The 17,860-nt window shown below is 41.4% G+C and overlaps 1 protein-coding gene across 1 annotated transcript in view; it reads left to right on the top strand.

Moving 5' to 3' along the window:
• Positions 1-13,379, top strand: part of TAF3 (TATA-box binding protein associated factor 3) — a 1,072,471-nt gene extending 1,059,092 nt beyond the window's left edge. The window contains exon 8 of the mRNA XM_044088365.1: positions 10,944-13,379. Within this exon, the coding sequence (XP_043944300.1) occupies positions 10,944-11,058 (115 nt within the window). The 3' untranslated portion in view covers positions 11,059-13,379. The remainder of the gene's footprint in view (positions 1-10,943) is intronic.
• Positions 13,380-17,860: the final 4,481 nt, after the last annotated feature.

Here is a 17,860-nt window from a genome sequence, read left to right on the forward strand (position 1 = left end):
AAGAAGGGACAGCAACTGATGCAAGACCCAAGACTTTGTTAATCAGGCTGACTGAGGGCTACCTGCAAGCAGATAACCCAAATGTAATGGCTGCAACAGTGAAAACACTCAAACATCTACATTTATGGTAAATGTACACAACTGTACTTTCTTGTTGATGCCATGGTGGTGGCAGCAGCCACAAAGAAGGAATTGTCGGAAACTTCTGCGTCTATCCATCCTCCTAACAGAGACCCCAGGATTATCGATAGATATGGGAAACGCATGTGCAGTTCAGCGATTTTTCACTCTGCATTCACTGAACTATCTGACCCATTTCACCAGGCTGCAAAGAGATCTCCTTAAGGAGCTGGGAGATTCTCTTCAGGGTACTGTAGCTGCAGGCGTCTAAGACAAAGTTTTGGCCCAGCTTGCTACCTTTAATTCCATTGTGAACTCGTCCATGCGTCTCATATCATATGCAGCTGATGGTTCGAGTAGAGCTGCAGGTACAGGGATTGCTCTTCGCAGGCATGCTTGGATGCGCCTCTGTTCCTTTGTGGAGCCTTTCAAATCTTCATTCGTAAACACCCCGTTTGATGGCTCATCCTTGTTTGGGCCAAAGGTAAAGGAAATATTGACCAGGTGTGAGCAAGAGGGAAAGACTCTGTCTGCTGTCAGAGTCCGTTTTTTCCACCCCTTCTCGGCCTTTTCCCAAAGGGGAGGAAAGATGTGGTTCCGGAAAGCCCAAGGAGCCTTTCAGGACACACGTGGAGAACCTCCCTCCAGGCGCAGAGGAGGGGATAATAATGGAAGAAGCCACCCTCGTGGCAGAGGGGGGTCCTTAACATCAGGGTGACAGAGATCACATCTCTGGCCAACCCTAACAGCGCTCCTAAGAGGAGGCCTGACTGTCCTGCTCTGGAGACGGTCATAGGTTGATTATCTTTGTACCCAGAAACCTGGCTAGATATCACAAATGACAGATGGGTACAAAGCATCATTTCCAGAGGGTATTTCATACCATTCTCCGCTCCACCCATTCCAGTCAAGAGAATCCCAGACGTTCCACCCAGTTACAGGGAACAAGCAACCATAGAGGTCCGCAAGTTGCTAGAAAAAAAGAGTCATCCAACCAGTCCCAGCAGACAAAACAGGATTCAGAACTTACTCAATATTCTTTTTGGTTCCAAAGAAAACAGGGGACTGGAGACCCATTTTTTACCTCAGCAGACTGAACCAATTTGTAAAAAAGAGAAGTTTCGGATGGTCACGCTTCAGTCCATAATCCCCATTTTAGGACAGGACAATTGGATGTGCTCGAGCAATCTCAAAGATGCGTACTACCATATAAAAATGACCAGACCATCCAGAGATCATCTGCGTTTCTGGCTGGGAGCCAGTCACTAGCAGTTTCAAGCCCTGCCCTTTGGTCTCACTACAGCCCCCAGAGTGTTTACCAAATGTATGGCAGTGGTCACGGCTCACCTGAGGCATCTAGGATTCCAGGTGTTTCCGTACCTAGATGATTGGCTCCTTAACTCCACCACCAGGCATCAACTGATTCAGGCAACAGAATCCATTCTGTCACTCTGCAACCACTTAGGCATTACGGTCAACTTCGAAAAGTCTGCCTTGTCGCCATCACAGCATATCGTCTTTATAGGGGCAGAGTTAGAAACTTCAACAACCACTCTACATCTTCCAATTGAAAGGGTATCAATTCTTCACCAACACATCACTTCACTGATGTCAAAGAACAGAGCTCCAGCCGCAGAGGTCTTGAAAGTACTAGGTTTGATGGTGGCAGCAATTTTAGCCATTCCATTGGTGAGGATGCATATGCGGATTCTTCAGTGGCTCCTGTTCACTCAATGGTCTTACCAGGAGTTGCCAATGAACCATATGATTCTGATTACAAACTCTTGCAAGAGGGATCTTCAGTGGTGGTTGACGTCCCTACATGTCACAATAGGATGCCCCTTTGTACTCCCCCCTCCAGTAGCCAATGTGACCACGGACGCTTCCCTAATGGGGGGTGGGGCATTTTCAGGGAAAGACTTCCCAAGGCACATGGACGGATCAAGAATCACATTTGCATATCAATGTCCTAGAGATGAGAGCAGTACTTCTGGCGTTGCAGTACCTTCAGGACTCTCTCCCTCTAGGGACAATTGCCATACAGACAGACAACATATCAGTGGTCTGATATTTGAACAAACAGGGCGGGACCAAGTCTTACCCCCTTTGCCGAGAAGCCCTCAGAGTTTGGTAGTGGGCTGTGTCATCCCAGTGCTTTCTGTTGGTAATGCATATCCCGGGGAGATCCAACGTGATAGATCCAAGCTGAGCAAGGCAATTTTGTTGCCACACGAGTGGTCCCTCAAACAGGAGATTGCGGACAGGATTTTCCGCAAATGGGGCCAGCCTTGCTGCGATCTTTTTGCCAGCCACATCAACACCAAATGCAGAAACTACTTTGCCTTGATATCCCCTCCGGGAGAACCCCCGAGGGATGCACTCGTACACAATTGGCCCCCAGGTCTCCTCTATGCATTTCCCCCAATTCCGCTGATACCCAGATTTTTACAGAAAGCAAAGTCGCTGGGAAGGACTGTCATTCTTATAGCCCCTCATTGGCCTTGGCAGATTTGGTTTCCATTTCTTTGCCATAATCTCTCGGAGGATCCATGGATCCTGGACCCAGTTCCAGACCTTCTGACACACCTGTCAGGGGACCTCCATCCATCCTTGCAGTCACTGAAGCTAACTGCTTGGCTGCTCCAGTTCACCTTATAACCAGGCTTCATAGTCTTTCAGATGACACAAGTCAAATTTTGTTGGCTTCCCACAAACCTTCCACCTGAAAATTGTATTGTAGTAAGTGGAAAAGATTTTCCATTGGGGCTTCTAACAAAAACCTTGATCCTTACTAAGCTCCATTGTCATCTATTCTAGAATTCTTGAACGAGAATTTTCATGAAGGAGCTGCAGCTGCTACCGTTAGGGTCCAGTTAGCAGCTATATCTAATTTCCATCTAGGTATTGATGGACTGAATATTATGCAACACCAGTTACAAAGGCCTTCCTCAAGGGTACCTTTCACATGGGACCTCCAGTGAAGACTCCTTATTCTCCCTGGAGCTTGAATTTCATGCTTTCCTGTATTATTCTTTCTCCATTTGAACCAGCATCTTCTTGTGAGCTTAAGTTTCTGTCATGGAAAACTATTTTTCTAGTGGCCATTACTTCTGCTTGCAGAGTGTCAGAGCTTCAGGCATTATCTATTAAGCCCCCCTTTATGATTTTACATCCTAATAGAGTATCCCTTAGGACTAACCCTTCCTTTTTGCCTAAAGTATGTTCTGAGACGAACATCAATCAAGTTATTGAGTTGCCCGTTTTTTTCCCCAACCATACCAACAAATTTGAATACATGCTGCACAAACTTGATGTTCACAGACAGCTTAGATATTATCTGGACAGAACAAAAGATTTCAGAAAGTCAGACCAGCTTTTTGTTTCATTCTCTGAAGCCAGAAAAGGTAGACCAGTGGCTAAAACAACCCTTTCTAAGTGGCTTTCAGATTGTATCACCTACACTTACTCATCTGCTAATAGGTCTTTGTTGTATAAAGTGAAGGCGCATTCAACCAGAGCAGTCTCTACTTCTTCTGCCTTTCAAGCCAAGTTACCTTTTGATAATATCTGTGCTGCAGCCACTTGGTCTAAGCCCCACACTTTTATTACTCATTACAAAGTGGACAAGGCCTCCAGGGACAGGGCTTCCTTTGGTTCTACGGTCCTGAAAAATGTACTCCCGTGAGCCACCCAGGATTTAGGGTGCTAGGGACGCTACCCATCAGTGAAGAATGAATGGCGAGATTGAACAACTTCACATAAAGAAGTTATGTACTCACCATAACGTTCCATGTGAGTTGTTCCATCTCGCCTTCATTCTCATATCCCTCCCTCCATCTCCCACCTGGCTGACAGTTGACCTGGAGACTGACTTCATCCTGGTTATTCAATGTTTCTTCCTGTCTGGGGAGATTAATTCTCTTACTAGAATATGGTACACGCAGCAAACAAGATCTGTGGTAATTCCAGCAGTGCATCATGGGATAAGGGGCTTGGTCTCAAGCTACTGGTAATCTTTGAGCTTTGCTAAACAGCTGTGTCGGAGCAGAGGATCGGCTCCGAACCCATCAGTGAAGAATGAAGGTGAGATGGAACAACTCACATGGAACTTTATGGTGAGTACATAACTTCTTTATTTCCCTTTTCTGCACGGTAGTGCAATCTCACAGTTGGTATATTTAAGTAGTGGGGGGTGTGGGGTGGCTTGCCTCCTGCTTAGAGCATTTAAATGATTTGTTTTTGTAGGTTGTTGTGTTTTATTGCATTTTTGATGTTTCAACACTTCGAGTATATGGTGTTGACCATATCAGATTCGAAGTTTTGAAACTTCAATCATGTAATATAGACCAGACTGTGTGTGCCTGCTTCTATACAGAACTCTTCTTTAAAGGAATGAGGAGCCAAGAAAATTACAGATGGGAACTTACAACGGCAAAGAAAAGGAAGAGGTACTGTTGCCGGGATGTTTTTCAAGGAGCAGAAGTCTGTCTGTTAGCACTGGGGCCTACACAGGGAAGAATAGTGGACCTAATACTCTCAGATGGGAAGAAGATCTTGCACCTAGATGTGTTAGCTGTTTGTGAAAAAGTAATCACTCGTATGATTTACTGCTAACTTAACCTCTTAACTATGGCTTACAAGTTGTCTAGGCAGCAAGTCCAATGACCTGAACAGCAGATGCTGAGATGAATTGTTTTCATTTCTTTTTATTTTACAATCCTGTTTTAAAATAAAAAAAAATTGTCTTGTCCTTATGACACTTAAGATGCAATTTGTTTTTCATAAGTGCCATTAATATAGTAACAAAGTAACTACCCTACAGAAATCAGTGAGAATTAGAACCCTGAAGAAAAACATCATGCTGTTCGTCAAAATTGCCACCTACACACACACACACACACACACACACACACACACACACACACACACACATAAAATCTATAATATATACGTATACACTGTTATAACATACCATGGTTATGCATCATAGTCTGGTTCTGCCATATTGGTGGGGTTAAATGCAATATTGAGCTGCATTTAATCGGTCGGGAGTAGAATTGCATTATTTACATTTTGTACTATAAAGTCCTATTTTTTACTTTCATACACATTTAGCAAATGCAAGGTTTATTTTGCTTTTTACTGTCCTAGTCTGATATATTACATTGTACAGTTTCCCTTGAGAAATTGTGACTTCTGATCATGTTGCAGAATCCACAATGTATTTTTTATTGAAATTTTATTACAATCAGAAGTAAAAATTCATATTTATCTATTAAAGGATTTTGAAAGGGACTTTTTTATTGTAATATGTATTTGCCCAGATGTCATGGTCTAACACAGTCAAAGTGATGGAGTTTAAATCATCACTGAGATATATTTAATCCCCAAGGGTGAAATTGAGATGTAGGTGTGTTTTATAATGTAGCTTCCAGAAGTATTCTCCTAAATACTTTATCAAGAGCTGTTAAATAGATTTAAAATACTGCATCTTAGACACAGGCATGCAGAATTATTTTGCTGTTAAAAGTCTGGCATGGTACATTATGCTTAGTTTTTATTGGCAGTATATGTTACGTCAGGATACAGACTAAAGCATTAGTTCAAAATATATCTGTACTGAGTTGTCATTATACATATATGTAAAAAGTGTATATGTATGATTATATATCATCATCAGCCCCCTTTTTTCCCATTTTTACTACATGGGGCCGGGGCATCATGTTAATTGTCACTAACTCTCTCGATTCAGTGCCACACTCCTGCCTTCAATTGTCAGTTCATGTTTGGCAGGTTGGTTTGTTTTACATCCAGCTTTCACTCAACAGAGCTATCCCAGGTAACCCAGGCTGGGAAACTAGACACCAGACGGCCAGTAGCTTATTGAGGCTGCTGGGCTTTTATGGTAGGCACACACTGGCCAATAAGGGGCACATATAACCCTCCCACTGTTAGCAAGGGTCCCTGGCGTGGGTTAGTGTAGGCCTCAACCCACTTATCACTGGTAACTACCCATGCCCATTTTGGCAACATTAGTCAGCATGACCGAATCACCTAGAGCCATATTTTGCACCATCAAGTGGCTAGCTTTGCCACAGCATCCGGTCTGTGATCCATTTTCTCCTGTCAGGATACTGTGCACCACAGTAGATGCCCAAAGTGGTTGGTCTGTACAACTGTTCCCTCTATAGGGCACCATGTAGTGTCTGTGTTGCTGCCCATAGCTCCTTTCATTGGTGAGTTTGAGATGGAAACACTCAGCATGTTTTTGGACATGGGAGAAACCTCACAGAGACACAAGGAGTGCACATATAAGCCAGTTGCATCAATAGCTAACTAATGTCATTAGCCCATTCTGGAATCATTATTTTGTGCATAAAGTCTACTTAGTCTGTAATGCGTGAATTGTTTTTTTAGCTCTGCATTAAATACTTGAGTAAAATATAACCCAGCATTATTCAGTAAAACCCTGGCACCCAGACACAGTGGTTTTGCTAGAATGATATTCACATTTAATGCTTGTATGCACTGTTGGAAACTGGTAAAATATGAGTGTTTTACAGTTCTTTTTTTTTTTTTTTTGATTGGACATACAAATTGGCCAACTTCAGTAGGGCTGAGCTCTTCATTCCAGCTTGAAGGATAAGAGTTTAATCCATAGCATTGAAAACAAAATGCAAAAAAAAATTGGGAATTAGGCCCAATTTTTTACCTGATTACAAGATTGCTAGACAGTTTCATCCATCACTTTGAAGCTAATCTAGCCCTCTTTTCAATATAAATATCTGTGTACCTGCATACCTGCATCCTGTTTCTTCTCAGGTAACAGCTAATGCTTCAGACAAAAGTTTTCATAACAAGACATGTATGTTTAGTACTTCCAAAAATAACAGCGTCACCCATTAAATCAGCAGATTGAGTGGATTTAAATGCATTTTTTTTAATTAAAAAATCACTTTTCTTGGAGACATTTACCTCGTAAAAAAAGAATTTCTTAACTTTACATAAAGACATGCAGGTAGGTGCTTGTGTGTGTGTGTGTGTGTGTGTGTGTGTGTGTGTGTGTGTGTGTGTGTGTGTGTGTGTGTGTGTGTGTGTGTGTGTGTGTGTGTGCCTTCTATGAATGTTGAGCACCTGGCTGGCAACTCAACTCAACACTGTAAAAACTCCACTGCCAGTCCATCTACGGACCGGTCATCCACTGTGGTGACCCCTAATGGGAGAAGCCGAAAGAAGACATTATAATGTCTTAATCTCCATGTGCAATGTTTCGTAATAATAATGAATCACATTTGTTAACCAACTAAGCCCACTAGACTCACACATTCCCTTTTCTATGGTGACTCAGGAGTAGTGCCTGGTTAAGTAGTTTGCTCAGAATCACATAGTAGATAAGTGCAGGCTGTGGGAATCAAACCAGGACTGCTTTACATGGTCAAGGTCTTAGCAGTACATAGTGTTAAACCTCTGTACCAAACTGACAGAATAATGAGAGGGTATCATTACAAGATAATTGTTGCTTATTTTGCCATATGTTATGTGCTGTTTTATTGAAACTGTCATTTCAACTGCCAGTGTTTTACCCTAATTAAAACCCAGTCCTGTAAAACTTTTAGGACACACTTTGGATGTTCACAGACAGTGGAGATATTGTTTTAGGAGAACTCGTTCTTTCAGGAAAGTCATCAACCTCTTGTCCCATTCCTGAAAAGGAAAAGAAGGTTTGCTTGTTACTGCAGATGTTTTCAAAGTGGTTGGCATGTTGTACTGCTATTTTATAAGTGCAACAAAGATACTTCAAGGATCTTATTCAGGCTCATTCATAAAGAGTGGCGGCTAAGTCTCAGCAAACATTAGGAATAGTTCTATTCAAGAAATAATAGAGACAGCAACTTCAGCTGCTGTACATACAATCACTAACCTCTACAAGCTTGCATCTCAGTCTAGGGGTAAGATATGTTTTGACAAGGCTTATCATGTAAATGTCTACAACCCTGGAGTTATCAACTGCATGGCATTCTACTTAGGTGTTATGATTTATTGCTAGAATCAACTTCTCCAGTTATGTGAGGTATTAATCATAACAGTAGATGTTTGAAGAGAGGCAATAAGGCTACCTGCCTATATTCTCCTTTTTTCATATGTAGATCATGTCTTATTTTTTGTCAAAGGTGCTGCTAAATTTCTTCTTTTATCGATCTTGTAGCAGATTGTCTGCAAGCAGTAATACCAGGGCTAGAAGGTCACCTATTAGAGCTGCTAACTAAAAAAAGTGTGCCATCCTTCATACAACCTGAACCTTTTATAAACCTTATCTACATATTCACAAGTCCCTTGCCATAGAGATCATCTGTCAGTAAGAGTACCAGCCTTAGAAGTTCACTTGTGGGGCTACTTCCTAATAGATGTGTACTCTCCCCATGTGCAGTGCCACCTTTTGTAAACCTTGAGTGCATGTTAGGTACACCTTTCCGACACTTGTCCTTACATATAACTCACCATGTACACATTTGCTGTAAGGTAGGGAGGGGGGCATTAACAAGGAAAACTAGTCCCAATGAAATCAAAGGTCTTGTAAGTCAGCCTTCCATAGGGAGCCGTTGTCATCAATACAGACAACATGGTGGTATTTTGTTGCATCAACAAACAGGGGGACATGTACTCCTTCCTCATGTACAGAGAGGGCATGACCATCTGTTAGTGGGCAGTAGTAAGCAACTGCCTCTTGGAGCATGTTATGTACTGATTGACTGAACAAGGTCCTCCTCCTCCTCCTCCTCGTTCTTCATAAGTGGTCCACTACCAAGCAACCAAGAAGCTGATTCACATCTGGGGGTTATCATTTATTCTCTCTGCATCTTCATCAAAGCCTGTCAGATTTTCCTTTTGTACTCAAATTAACCTATCCTGTTTGGTTAGAGTTTGGCTTTACCTATCCCATGGTCAGTAATTATATACTACCCCTAATGACAATAAATGGGATCATACCATAGATCATTTTTGCAGACCTTTGCATGGAATAAAGTATTTAGCAGCTGCTTCTGTCCATTAGTAGTACAGGGGGCAGTCCTGGGGTACATTTTTCTTTTTCCCATCCATTAATCCAAGTTGCGCTTGAATATGAGCAGGGATAAACTTTGTTTTATGTGGATGGGTAGTCTGTTCCAGAGCAGTGGTGTCCACTGTGAGATATACTTGTACCACCAAACCATTCTGTTGATGTTGCAGATGACATTTAGATCCCTAGATTAAGTATTTCTGATGACATATGACTTGCTGATGTGCAGTAAATCCATCAGTATTGGATCAAGGATACCTTGCATGCCAGACACAGGTCACCTCTTAGTAGTCTGTAGGATACTGAGTATAGTGGCAGGGCTTTGTTTCGGTCCATATAGGACCATGGGATATATGCAACTGACCCCTTAAGGGCATCAAATGTTTCAGCTGTGTAGCTTCTGAATGTCCATTTGCCTCTATTTCAGTAGGTTTAAAGTACCACACAATGAGAACTCTAGCTTGGCTATTTTTTTGTAGTTTTTCTAATTGGTTTGTCTGTGTGACCTTTTTCTCTTTGGTTTGGATGTTAGTTGGGATATTTTGCAGATACCTTGATGATTATGGACATCAGCTCGGTTTAAAGATCCTGTGCTTCTAAAGTATAGCCAAACAGTCCACTTATGCTGTGCTGACGATAGGCCAAATTCTGCTTGTCCACAGCTAGTGGGTTTGGCTTTAATGTATCCATAAAGACTTGAAAATAAAAAGTAAAAAGTCATAGACATTCAGAAGCCATACAGCTGAAGTTCTCGATGTACTTACAGGGTCATTTGCCTATATCCCATGGGCCTCTATTACAGGAGGTTTGAGGTATCACATAGTGAGAACTCGAGCCTGGCTAGGTTTTTCTTCTAGTTTTTACTAATTGGTTTGTGTATGTGACATTTTTACTCTCTGATTAAAACAAAATATAATAATAGGATAGTGTGAACATAATGTTATCTGTAAAATGCGTGTGTATGTATGGCTGCTATTTTTTTTTTTGTAAGTGGGTAGTCAGCAAAATAAATGCTTCATGTTTATTCAAAGTATAATTTTAAATCAAGCAACTACAAGTGCAAAATCTTTTCAGCATGAAATTACAAAATGAAAGGGGATTCAGTTGTAAAAACCCTTTTATTTTTTTCTTTTGCAAAAATAAAATGTATTTTGCCTTTGTTACATTTTATACAAATGAAGTTGTTATTCTCAGTTTTCCCTGTTGTATAAATGAAATAAGCACCAGTTAACTGTGAAATATTTCAGCTGACCTTTTCTGTTTCACAGGAGATAAGGAGGAACCTTAACAAGATGAATTAGTTATTTCAAAGTTAGCCAGTGTATAGCCTCCCAAGCACATACTTCTTTCACAGTTTGCTAATGTGGCCTGCTGAAAGAAATCCCACTACAAGCGGAAGTTGTAACAGTAGGCAAGCTTGTTACTAAGATTTGTACTTTACTTTAACTCTGATGCAGAGAGCAGAAGGCCCAGGTAGTCCTTGTTATTTTAATTTACAGTAGTGGTAGCCACAGTGGTCAGTGTGAGCAGCCCTAGGAAGCCACACATATTCTGTCTCTTACAGACTAGTGATTCTGATCCCATTAGCTATGTACTCTATGTGAAGTCATTGCAGTACTGTTTTTTTCCAGAAAATGTGGTGAGAAGGGGAAAAGGTAAGCTTAAAGTGTCTGGTTGGAATCATGCAGTGGCTTAATGAAATTGATGCAGTTTTACCCCAGTTATTTAGCTACACTAACTTGCGTCTTCTTTTCCCTGTCCTTAGGCCATGTGTTGGGATCTCTTCTGAGCCGCCTAAGGAAGCACAGTGGTTTTGTCCGAAATGTGCCAATAAAAAGAAAGACAAGAAACACAAGAAGAGGAAACACAAAGCTCATTGAAGTCCTTTGGTTCAGTGATTGTACAAGTGTGGTTCGCTCTGTGGTCCTAAGAGTTGGTGTAAGATATACATTACTGAAGGCCAGAATGATGGATCTCTTGACAGAACAAGAGAAAGCCTGTTGACCTTATGTTATAATATTTACCACCAAGTTGACTGTTAACAGACAGGTTTAGGAACAAGAGTGTACCTTGAGTATTGCCCTGACTGCATGTTTTTGATGCACTGCATTTTATAAAGTGTTTATGTTATTAAAAAAGAAAAGTAAGTAATTTAATAACTGAAAAGGAAACATCTTCAGTAGAATGTTGTACAGGGGAAAAAAACTGCTATTGTCAGCACTATAGCTGTTGTAACCAACGCAATGCCAGTTGCACTTTCGCAACTGTCCTCATAGAATGAGGCAGCTGGTGCTCTGGAGTTTGTTGTAACTTCAGTGTCAGATCATCTAAAATGAAAATTGCGCAGTGATGTGCAAAGAAAGAAAGAGAGAGAAAGAAAGCCTTTTTGGACTTTTTTAAATTAATAGTTTCGGGGTTCCCGCTTTTTCCATGCTGTTAATACTGTAACATAAAAATTAAATTCAGTAAGACTTAAATATTTTGCTGACAGTAAATTCTGAAAATTTTTCATATATTACTTGGCTATTCGGTATAGCTACAATAAAAACAGAAGTTTTGTATATAATCTGTAAATTGTTAAATGAAGGTTTGTATCATATTTAAGAAGTAGGCGTGCTTGTAATACATTTTCATTTTTCTGCCTCTGATAATATTCTTTGTATCTGAATGCTTGTAAGTTTTACTTATTTTTATATAAAATGAAACAGTTCATCTGTTTTCACTGTGAAACTTTCACTGTAGTTTTTTGTTTGTTTTATTTGTATGACAGAAAAATGTATGTTATATGTACTATATTCAAGCTTACAGTGCTGGAAGATCATGTCTTGGAGTTATCCGTCATTTTCTCTGACAGTATGTTGCCTTTTGACTTTTTATCCTCCTTTCATTTTTTTTTTTTACAGTTTAGGTTATAGTTTTGAAACGTTATACTCCATTTCAGCTTGTAATGTTTTACTAACATCTATTTTTGCTGGTTTCTCACACATCTAATGAGTGTGTGACATTTTTGTTGTATTCATCACCTCATCATCAGACTTCTTGTATAGTACTGGTACATTTTTCCACACTCTGCTCTAACCAGATGCTATTTTAGTAGTTCCTGTAAATGTTGGAACTTTGTGATTTATTGATTTTTTGGTTGAACAGTTGAAGTTACCACAGCTTTCTTATGCGGCACACTTTTGCAAGTGTCCTTGTTTGAAATTGCACAGGATACTTTCCTTTTCCATGCACAAATGATATGTTTCTACTTATTTAGTTGCTACAAATTTTACTTTCAAAGTGTCCCACAACATTCTGAATTAATGATTTATTAAATCAGCCTTAATATATCTGTACTTTCTGTATCCGTCATGAACAACATACTGTGTCCAGTATTAGAGATCAAAAGTCAGAAAATTTTAGCTTGTTTTACTTTGAGATTCTCATAATTGTCCCTTTAAAGTGGTATAAGAATTGAAGGCAAAACATCTACCTTGAGAATAAGCTGGATGGATTGGAGCAGCTAATGGCCATATCTTCCTTTCCATTGGGGGGGACTCAGGTTTAATTTTTATTCTGTTATGGAAGGGGGGGCTATGTGCTTAACAGATGGTCTCCAAGCAGCTATTGTACAGGATTACTTAAGGTTAGTGCATGTGTGCCAGTAAGAGCATGAATTCTGATGGAAGTGGGCATGGCAGATAGCATAGTATGACTGGGCCCAAAGAAAGCACTGAGAAATAAATGGAGGCAACTTATACTAGACTGGTGACTTGGGGGATAAAAATGCTGATTGAAAAATAAATATAGATAAGTACAGTATAAACTTACTTGCTAAGTCTCAAGTATAATTTGGAGGTTTGCCTTATAAATCAAAAGCATTAATGTCAGAGGCATAATCTGTACACTAAACAAGGTATTAGTGAAAGAAAAGTAGCTGCTGATACAACCTTGTACTTAATGACAAGTCAGTGGCAAATCTAGAAACATACGGGAGAGAGAGAGCAGACTGAGCTTGATAAATGACTTGTGTGTCTGTCTGGGGAGGATTCATGTTGATTTACTGAATGGCTTTTAGTCAAATGCTGTTTGTTCGAAAAAAAAGGGCTGTCTGAAAACCACTTTTAGTGGTCAAAAAAGAATGCTTTTTTTTTTGCAGGTGGAAAGCTCCCCTGCACACCCCAAGTGGCAAGTGGTTTCTCAGGTTGCACAACACAGGTGAAAAGTGAAATCTTAAAGAGATCACCAGAAGTTCTTTTTGACAATGATACATCAGCCAAAATTCAATTCAAAGCATGGGGAAACTCAACTTTTTCAATCTGCGGAAATCTCAGCATTTCTGACAGTAGATGTCTCTTATCTGCTAATGAAAGTGCAAAACCAAAATGTTACAGAGGGTAGAAATTGTCCTATAAATCCTTTCCTGTTTGTGAGAGAAAGACCGTGTCGGGCATTTCAGTAGTAGTCATTATATCCCAGATTACGTAGGATTATTTTTCTTTTCATGCCACTGCCATCCTTGACCATGTGTCAGGCATAGGATCATTCCAGGTGGTAGCTTATCAGAGTACGACATTTGCATTTTCACCAATTAAACCCAATTCAAATGAATAGGGCCTGATCCTTCCACCCTTCAACCCACCTCAAGTTTTGACAAGTATTCACAATTGTGTCCCCTCTTGTTGCTTCAATGCAAATGTTTTACAAACTCTTCATGAAATGTCTGATTTCACATCGGTGTTTCTTAAAAATATCTTGTAGTTAATTTTATTGGTTTTAGTGCAAAATATTCTTTGTTAGAAAGCTTTCTTCAAAACCATTAATGTTTCTTGCATTGATGTTTATGTATGTAATTTATTCTTTTGCATCTGTGATATGCCATGATTGTCTTATTCTAATATCATTAAGTGATATTTCTGTCAGCAAAGCTGGCTGTCTTGTTTTACTTCCTGATGTAGTAGCAAAAAACAATCTGTCTGACTCCACCACCAAATCTCCAGTTAATTAGCACTTGACTGATTATTTTATAGTGGAATGTCAGATTGCATTTAATTCATTAACTTGCATTGTAGGCAAAACAGTCTGCAGAGTAAATCATTAACTCTTCTGGACTTCTGTGAAGTCTCTGCATTTTGTTTGAATTGATCAGATCACAGCTGAATTATGCAGAAACTGTTGCTTTTCTTTGCTGAATTCAGGTAGTATGAATGTGTAAATGCAGACTGAACATGCCTGTAGCTCATTTGCCAGTTCTTTCTCAGTGTAACGTCCTTTTATTATCTTTTTTTTCACTTTTTTCTACCATTAAATTGTATTGTTTATTTAAAGGATATAAAATAAATGTTACTTGAATAACTTCATTCATTGTAGTCTCCACCAAACAATTTGGTTTTATAATGTTTTATATTTTTAGGTACTAGCAGACTTCTACAGCATTGAATATGTCCTATTCCTGTGTTGCAGTATTCTGTACTCTTGGGTTTCCTCCTCTTGCTTCCTGAACATCCAGCCAATATTCAAAAGCTTGCAGTCACCGCTAGGTGCGTGGGACATCTGACATGGCTGGAGAAACATGGGCCATAAAAGTGGCGTCTTCACGCACCTGACCTCAGAACTTCTCTGCCACCAGTCGAACATCAGCTGTTCCTGCCATACTGGCCATCGGATCAAAAATATTAAGATAAGTACCACATTGGGGATGTTTTGTTTTTGGTTCACTGCATGCTTTTGTGGGCTCTTGTTATCCAGGAAGGGTAAGTGCAAGTGCAGCCATCTGACTCCCCATAAAGACCCCCACGAACTCTGCCTCTTTTGCCTAGGGCCTACACATGACTATAAGGCCTGCCCCATTTTCCAGGCCTTCGTCCCAAAAACCCTGCATTGCAGATTGCACAGCCTGAGTATATATCTTGAGAATCAGTGCCTTAAGCGCTTAGCCTTAGGTTTGGAAGGGCCATCCGGTCATCCCGTCGAGCTTCCCAAGAAAAATCCATAACGGCTAGACCTGAAACTGTAGCTGCGCCTTTGCCATACAACGTCCCTCCTGTGGCCAACGGCCTGGAGGAGCGATTTGTTGTTGCCAGTATGGGTGCAGCTGGTACTGATGTAGATGCCGCAGAACCCAGACCAATAGGCATGTCCTCGGAGGTCTTGCAGATGTCGGCTTCTGATGGCGACAGGGAACCTCGACTTGCACTGGCCGCCTGGGTGGATCCCTCCACTACCATGCTGCTGACACCGGACCTCCCATGGTCCAGATGCCCGCTAGGCCTTCTTTAAAAAAGATGGAGAAAAGGAAGCATACTTCTCTCCAGGCAGAAAGCCAGCCTGATTGGCAGGCCTTTTCACAGAGTCTGTTCAATGCCTTCATGACCTTAAGGCCTACTACTCCTTTACCCTCTTACCCTCCCCAGTGGCTCCCCCTTTGATGAGCCTTAGGCCCCAGGCCATAGATACCTCTCAGGTGGAGGTAGAGGAATCTTTTGAGTCTTCCTTAGAGGATACACTTTATTATAATTCTTAGTTAGCCTCTCCTCTTGGCTATGCCTCTCCAGAGGAAGAAGCTGCTGAAACAGATTCCCCAGCTGAGGATCTCATATTTGGGGAGACAGTTGCTATGACTAGGGAGCATTTCAAATGTGATTCCTCTGAGTTGACAGAAGTTCAGAAAAAATACTACAAACTCCTTCAGATGGACTCCTGTGCCCCTTCAGCTATACCACCAGTACTGCCAGCATTTCTTGATGCATTTAGTGCAGCATCTGTTAACCCAGACTCTCAGCCTCCTGCACCCCACAGGCCTGACAGATTCTACAAAGTTCCTGAGGGAGTCAGATTCTTGCTTAAGTTCCCTGCTGCTGACCCAGGCACTGTCTCAGTTTCAGCGAACAAGGCATCCAAACCCCTTCCTTCTTCCCTCCTTCCTACTGACAAAGACAGTAAAGCCATGGAGCGCCCTGGGAAGAAGGTCTATACATCCCACCACCTTGGCATTCAGGCCAATAAATGATCAAACACACATGTCCAAATTTGCCCTAGCACTTTTGGAAAAAGCCACCAAACAATTGTCTGACATTCCAGACTCTCCTGACAAAGCTCAACTGTCTAGCTTTATTTCCGTAACCTCTCAGGTCAATAGGCACTCCATTAAGTGCAACTACGATGCTGCAGAAGCTTCAGTAAGGTCAGCTGTATGTGCCTCTGTCCTGAGGACATATTCTTGGTTAAGGCTACAGCCCCTACCGGATAACATCCAAGCAAAATTATTAGATGCACCTTTAGATAACTCAGCTCTGTTTGGAACTAAAGTAGCAGACTTATTCAAAACTCTGTAGCAAAAGGGGAATGAGTTACAAGACCTTAAGCATGTGTTTGTTTTTCCTATCCCCAAGTTCCATAGGAATTACCCTTCAAAAACCCAGTTTATCAGGAAGCATTCTGCTCCCACCCCCTCCTTCCAGGCCCAGGAAAACTGCCAGGAAGCAGACTTCTCCTTCCAGACCTGCCCAGACTACAACACAGAAGCCTCAATTTCAAGACAGGGCAGGTAGTCTGTGACAGTCTGCCACTCTTGAACCCCCCCCCAATCCATTCCCCTGTCATTAAGGATCTCTCACTGTCTCTGTGAAAAAAAACACCACAAACAGATGGGTTCTATCCATAATAGAAAATGGTTACTTCATGACCTGGATCAATACTCCATCTTGGAGAGGTTTCCTCAGCCCCCCAAAGAGCAGCTTCCTTTCAACCAGTTCTAGACACCCTTATTGCCCAGGGAACTATTCGACCTGCCCCACCGACAGAACAGGGGAAAGGATTCTATTGCAGGTTCTTCCTAGTCCCAAGGAAAGATGGCCCCTGGAGGCCAATCCTATATCTCTCCCACCTAATCTCTTCCTGCAAGTGCCCACCTTCCAGATGCTCACATTGCAAAACCTTTTCCCTTGGCCACCCTGGACATCAAGAATGCCTACCATCACATCCCTAAATGGCCCAATTTCAGGTGATACCTGTGCCTTTCTGTGACCTCCTCACATCATCAGTTTTCAGCCTTGCCAGGCACCAGTGGTAGCCTTCTGCAGGAACCAAGGGATTCAGATTTTCCCTTATTTAGACAACCTACTTATTCAGGTGAATTGCAAAGAAACCATCCTTCTCCATCTGCAAATATCTGTCTCCCTCCTGCAGGCACTGGGCTTCAAGATAAATTATCCCAAGTCCAACCTGAACTTCACATGAGGAAGCTACAATGGTACCTAAGATCCATATGGACTCAGCACTCATCATCTGGAGTTCAGAATCCCCTTTTTACCTTACCTCAAGAAAGATATTCAAGTGGCGGTTGAATCAGGTAAGCTACAACCCAAGTCTGCCTCTTCAGGTGCCCCTTCCAGTACAGGAAATGTACACGGATGTCTCAGACCTGGGGTGGGGAGCAACTATTGGCTCCCAAAGAGTTCAAGATATGACCAAACTCCACCAAATAGGAGCATAATCAATGTCTGAGAGATGAGAGCAATTTTTCTGTCCCTGAAAGCCTTTCAGCCAGCCTTGAAACAAGGCCCATTGAAACTGTTCACAGACAAAAACCACAGTTCTGTGGTATGTCAACAAGCAGGGTGGAACAAAGTCATATTTGCTTTGCAGACTAGCTCTCCTAGTGTGGGAGCTGGCAAGAAAGCTGGGAGTTTCACTTCAAGC

Source organism: Protopterus annectens, chromosome 11.part0 (assembly GCF_019279795.1).
Source record: "Protopterus annectens isolate FY-2018-M chromosome 11.part0, PAN1.0, whole genome shotgun sequence".
Classification (NCBI taxonomy): domain Eukaryota; kingdom Metazoa; phylum Chordata; order Ceratodontiformes; family Protopteridae; genus Protopterus; species Protopterus annectens.